The sequence below is a fragment of the Tachysurus vachellii genome, chromosome 17, assembly GCF_030014155.1.
Source record: "Tachysurus vachellii isolate PV-2020 chromosome 17, HZAU_Pvac_v1, whole genome shotgun sequence".
Classification (NCBI taxonomy): Eukaryota; Metazoa; Chordata; class Actinopteri; order Siluriformes; family Bagridae; genus Tachysurus; species Tachysurus vachellii.
Window position 1 is genome coordinate 7,595,042 of NC_083476.1, and position 6,155 is coordinate 7,601,196.

General features: G+C 39.1%; 1 protein-coding gene across 1 annotated transcript in view; it reads left to right on the plus strand.

Moving 5' to 3' along the window:
• gcnt4b.2 (glucosaminyl (N-acetyl) transferase 4b, tandem duplicate 2) overlaps positions 1 to 1,844 on the plus strand; it is a 3,440-nt gene extending 1,596 nt beyond the window's left edge. The window contains exon 2 of the mRNA XM_060890808.1: positions 1 to 1,844. This exon is cut by the window's left edge and continues 541 nt beyond it. Within this exon, the coding sequence (XP_060746791.1) occupies positions 1 to 723 (723 nt within the window). The 3' untranslated portion in view covers positions 724 to 1,844.
• The last annotated feature ends 4,311 nt before the right edge of the window (positions 1,845 to 6,155 follow it).

A 6,155-nucleotide genomic window follows, 5' to 3' on the forward strand; every position in this document is an offset into this window, starting at 1 on the left:
TTAGAGACGGTGCAGTACGCGGGCATCTCACGCCTCCGTGCTGACCTCAACTGCCTCTCTGATCTCCTAAACTCCAAGATCCACTGGAGATATGCCATCAACTTATGTGGCCAGGATTTTCCACTCCGTTCCAATGCAGAACTTGTATCAGAGCTTAAGGCCCTAAAAGGTATGAACATGCTCGAGACAGTCCGTCCCAGTAAATACAAAGAGCAGCGCTTCACTTACCACTTTAGGCTCAAAGATGTACAATTTCAGTATCTTGCCTCTCCAGTCAAAACAGGTGAGAAGAAACAGCCTCCACCTCATAACATTGAGATGTTTGTGGGCAGTGCTTACTTTGTTCTCTCCAGAGAATTTGTAAACTTTGTGCACTGGAGTCCTCTGGTAAAAGACTTTCTAACTTGGTCTTATGACACATATTCACCTGATGAACATTTCTGGGCCACCTTGATTCGCATCCCTGGAGTCCCTGGTGAGATCAAAAGGTCGGACCCAGACATTTCGGACCTGATGAGCAGAACAAGGCTGGTGAAATGGCAATACCTGGAGGGGAAGCTTTATCCAGCATGCACAGGGGTACATGTACACAGCGTGTGTATTTATGGTTCTGCCGAGCTCCGGTGGCTACTCAATGATGGACACTGGTTTGCCAATAAGTTTGATCTGAAGGTAGACCCAGTGATTGTTGAATGTCTTGAAAGGAACCTGATTGAGAGGTAACACAGTAACTGGATAATTTTTACTGGGACTTTGTATATGCTCCTATACTGACCGATTCTGCTAGAAAAAAAGTTTATCTTATGAATTTGCTATTTTTTCTAAAATGGTGAGAATGTACTTTTAAGGATCAAGATTTTTCAATTTAGGGGTCTAAAATTTCTGGCAATTTCTAGACATTCAGTTTTTTATACATATTATTATCCTCTAGGATCATGGTGCCACATTTAAGGCAATGCAAGACTCAGTACACAATAGTGCAAATTAAGCTTCATCTATGATGCATAAATGTGGGAGCCAAAGCCATGTGTAATTTTGTCCATGACAAGTATAAAATTTTGTAGCTGGAAAGCACTGAAATGACTCTGATGTTTGCCAGTGTGTTTTTTTGACAGTTTGTTTTTAAATGATATCCATCCTGACAACTACAGTTCAAGCTAAAATGAACTTCCTATTGGTTGTTGTACTTAGCACTGAAGTCGTGTTCAATACTGGATGTTCAATTCAATTAAATTTACATGTTTCCAGATCTAAATTTTGCATTTTTTAATCTATACCTAATGTGCAAGCCAGAAATGATGGGAAATAAAAGAAATCCATACTAATCTGGATGTAACCCAAAAGTGCAACTGTAAATATTTTATATTTTTATATTTAATATTAAATATATTTGTCCATATGTGTGCATAGTGAGAACATGGTCACATGTGTGCATAGTGAGAACATGGTCACATGTGTGCATAGTGAGAACATGGTCACATGTGTGTATAGTGAGAACATGGTCACATGTGTGCATAGTGAGAACATGGTCACATGTGTGCATAGTGAGAACATGGTCAACACTGCAAAATGGCTGCAGGCACAACAATTTCCAGCAGTATATAATGCGCTAAAGGTATTAAGACCAAATACGTAAAGTTAGCTTTTATTATTTATGACTAAATTATTCTTAGGGTGGTTGCAATTTATGTTTTACAAATGTATAAAGTTCAATCTATCCGAATATCGATTTATGTGATTCATTTTCAGCTTTTAGTCACTTTCTCTCAACACTGAGTTTGAGTTAATTTAGTAATAAATGGAAGAATATTGCTTGAAAAATAAACTTTGTGACTGTACTTGTATATATGACTATATGAAGTTTGTGATTTATGTATGAGCTGTTTTAGATTGCAGTGGGGATTTTGCAGAGCTCATTTTACAGCCAACGCTGTGGTCTTGGCTGTAGCCTTTTTTCTTTCTTTTTCTTGGTTGCATTTCTGTTCATAAAGCGTTTAGTGGGTACTGACGTATCTGGCATTGGTTTCTTGGCCTCATATTACATTTTTCAGGAGGCCCTCTTCATGGGTATTAGCCTGTAGAAACACTTGGTCATAGTTGGACATTATTCAGTAGTGGGCAGTGAAACTTTTTCCCTGTGTGATGTCATTTCAGTGATTATCTTACATATGGAAAGAGGAACTGGAATTTGTTAACTCTTGTGTGGCTCTTACATTTTCTGCTCCCATTGGGGGTTTTCACCAGGTCAAATTGACCAAGATATAGCTTTGGGTTTAACACACAACACACATATATTATATAACTACAGTGTTTATATGGTCTCTTAACTCCCTTAAACAATAACGTCAACCTTTAATGGTTGGAATTTACCTCTGCTAGATTTGTGTGTGATATAAGAAATGAATCAACATATTCAATCAATATATTTGTAGATATATATAAATATTATATATAAAAAAAGAAATTTTTTAGACATTAGTTGGAAGATCATGTTTTTTGCTCTGCCTATCAACTAAGAAAAGAAAGCTGAATTTGCATTGAGAACAAAACTGAAACCCTGAAGACAGGAAAAACTTGTCTGGCCTGATGAGTCCCGGTTTCTGCTGAGGCACACAGATAAAACCCCGGGGGGTATCAGGGATGGTTAAAAGTTATCCTGTTGTCCACATTTACAAGTGTATCCTCAACAGAAAAAGACAGTGTGAGATTTGGCTGTTAAATTCCATTTTTTCGCAGCCTACTACACCACTTTATGACCTAAAAGGAATGAAGAGTTGCTGAATAAGCACATATCTTACAAAATACAAAATTACAAAATTACAAAATCCAAAATTAGGACTATAGGGGGGCACGGTGGCTTAGTGGTTAGCACGTTCGCCTCACACCTCCAGGGTCGGGGTTCGATTCCCACCTCCACCTTGTGTGTGTGGAGTTTGCATGTTCTCCCCGTGCCTCGGGGGTTTCCTCCGGGTACTCCGGTTTCCTCCCCCGGTCCAAAGACATGCATGGTAGGTTGATTGGCATCTCTGGAAAAATTGTCCCTAGTGTGTGATTGCGTGAGTGAATGAGAGTGTGTGTGTGCCCTGCGATGGGTTGGCACTCCGTCCAGGGTGTATCCTGCCTTGATGCCCGATGACGCCTGAGATAGGCACAGGCTCCCCGTGACCCGAGGTAGTTCGGATAAGCGGTAGAAGATGAATGAATGAATGAAAATTAGGACTATCACCCCATCAATTCATCAACCAGTCCCAACACTTTGTTTTTTATAATACATATTATGAATTTTATGATAAATCATACTCTTCCTTCCTCTATTCCTCCTCTTTCCTTCTGAGTAAGCAATGCAATAGGGGAAGGAAGAGTATGAGACAGAAGTTTCAAACTGTCTGTAAGTTTTTACAGCCTTTTTTAAAATTGAATGAGTATCTGGTCAAGTCTGTTTCAACCATCATTGTGATATTGCAATGTTTATATTTTACATGTTTTACATACACGTTTATAACATGGCATGTGACTGCTCAGAATAAACAAATCAAAGTACAAAGTAAAAAGCGATGTACTTCGCTTGTACGTCACACATTCGTCAGCAATGGAATGATTCTCATTAGCTCCAAATAAAGATCATCTGTTTCTGGAGGGTCTTCTTGGCATCTTATTGGCTCCATCTGACTGCTAAAACAATGGTTTTATTTAATCTCCTTAAAATATCTCAGAAGAGCGCTATGTAAAGAATTTCCAAAACATGAATTGCATAAAAAGCCGTCATCAAGAGGAAAAATGGGCCACCAAAAATGTTATCTCTCTCAAATGATTTAAGGACATTTTTTCTTTATTTATCCGGAAAGCTGTCAAGAGACCTATAGCAATATTAAAGAGGCTACGTGAATATCTGGTGTCTTGTAGGGTGATACAGGTATGCAGTGGTTAATACCTATCATAGTACTACTATGTAAACCTGTTTGTGTGTGTGTGTGTGTGAGGAAGTCATTTACCAGGATACACCATGGTAAGAAGGCAAGCCACAGTATGATTCTTCATGTCTTTATATGAATGTTACATACCACATGAAATATACCACCTACTTAAAAACTGACCTACAAAAGACAGAAGTACAAGAACACGAGACAGAAGTTTTAGCACCACATTAAGCTAAACATACGTTTTCTGATTGCATAGTATTTTTGGCAGGCTTTTCAGTTTCCTGCTGTGCAGCAGTAAAATACAGAAGTGTGACTCTTGATGCTAGTCTTTCGTTTGAAGCTTATGTAGATAAAATGTTTTGCATAGCATTCTTTTTTCATAACACACACAGGCTGCTTTAGGTCCCAGTTTGGGGTTACCACAGATGCTTTAGGTCCCAGTTTGGGGTTACCACAAAGTTTGGGGAAGTCATGGCCTAATGGTTAGAGAGTTTGACACCTAACCCTAAGGTTGTGGGTTCGAGTCTCGGGCCAGCCACAACTGAGGTACCCTTGAGTAAGGCATGAACCCCCAACTGCTCCCCGGGAGCTGAAGCTTAAATGGCTGCCCACTGCTCCGGGTGTGTGTTCACTGCTTTGTGTGTGTTCACTGCTGTGTGTGTGCGCACTTTGGATGGGTTAAACGCAGAGACCGAATTCTGAGTATGGGTCACCACACTTGGCTGTATGTCACATCACTTTGTGACAGGGGATCACGTGGTCCGCATATTAGATTTGGCACAGGTTGTGCCCTTCCTTACACAACCCTCTCATTTTTTCCATGCTGTGAGAATTAACTGTTCAGTGCCTGGGATTGCACCCTGCCCAGGAATCGAACCCGGGCCAGGACAATGTGAGCATGGGAGCCTTCCACTGGACCACCTGGAGGCCTGTTAACGGTAAAAAAAAAGAATACATTTTTTTTTTTTTTTTTTTTTGTATTAGAGCTAGTAACCAAAAGGTTACCACATCACCTCTATCTTATTCACACTGCATTGGTTCCCTATCAGAGAGTAGATTAGTTTGCTACGGGACTAGGGGATAGCTCTTCAAATTTCAGGGATCATGTTTGTTGTCATGTGCATAACGAAGTGCTTTAAGCATCTATATATGATGAAATTCTTGAGAATTGAGATTATAACATAATACAATAAGTAACTACAAATAAAAATTGTATTCTTAAGCAGTGTAAACATTGTATGCTGTCCAAAAGTGTGATAGTTTTGCATGTACAGTACAAGGACATTGAGTCTCGAGTCAAGTATGATATCTGTACAGTGGATGTAAGTGATTATTATAAAGTACAGTACATAAAGTACATGGTAGTTAATACTGTAGGCTGTGCCATGAAATTTCCTGACTGGAACATGTTCTGGGCTGTTTGTACCACTTTCTGGAGTCGAGGGTGGTGCTTTTCTCATACAATGCAGCCAGTCATGATGCTCTCAACAGTGAAGGCGTAAAATGATGTAGGGGCTTATATTAAACGTCTAAGGAGGTAGAAGCACTAGGAGATAATCCTATGGAGTCAGACAATTAATTAAATGTATTGAAGTCAGATATTTAGATTATAGAGTATTCACTCACTTGTGTCACTCTGACTGAGTACAGTGTGGAAGTGAAGCCTGATCCGTATGAGAACAAGCCGATTCTCTGAGCTGCCAGCTGCTGAGGTGTAAATCTGTCAGGATAATAAAAGAAACCTCTATTAAATCTTCATACAACATGCTATGCACTCAGAAGCACCTAATACAAATGCTACAATTTTTTTCAGTAATAAATTTGATAAATTAAGTAAAAATTTTTAGATTTACCTTAATTTTTTTGTTTTATTTTGTATCTAGGTCTAATTTTGTTTTAACTATAAATGCACATATAAAATATTACTGATACTGATAAGATCGATTCTGTTCTGTTTTTATTTTATATGAAAAGTTTTGAAAGCATAAAACAAGGTGACATACTGTTTATACTTTATTCCACCTCTTCTCCAGATATGAACCTATAGGCACTCATGATTGATTTATGCTGCTGTAAATTGAGAAGAAACATGCAATAAGAGCCATTGCTTCAAACCAGAGATCACAGACTAGACTTCTGGCTGCAGATGACTGTGGAATCTGTGACTATCCACAGATAGTGGAATCTGTGACCATCTGTGGCCGTGTCTATCCACGGCCGACGTGAGGAGCTCTC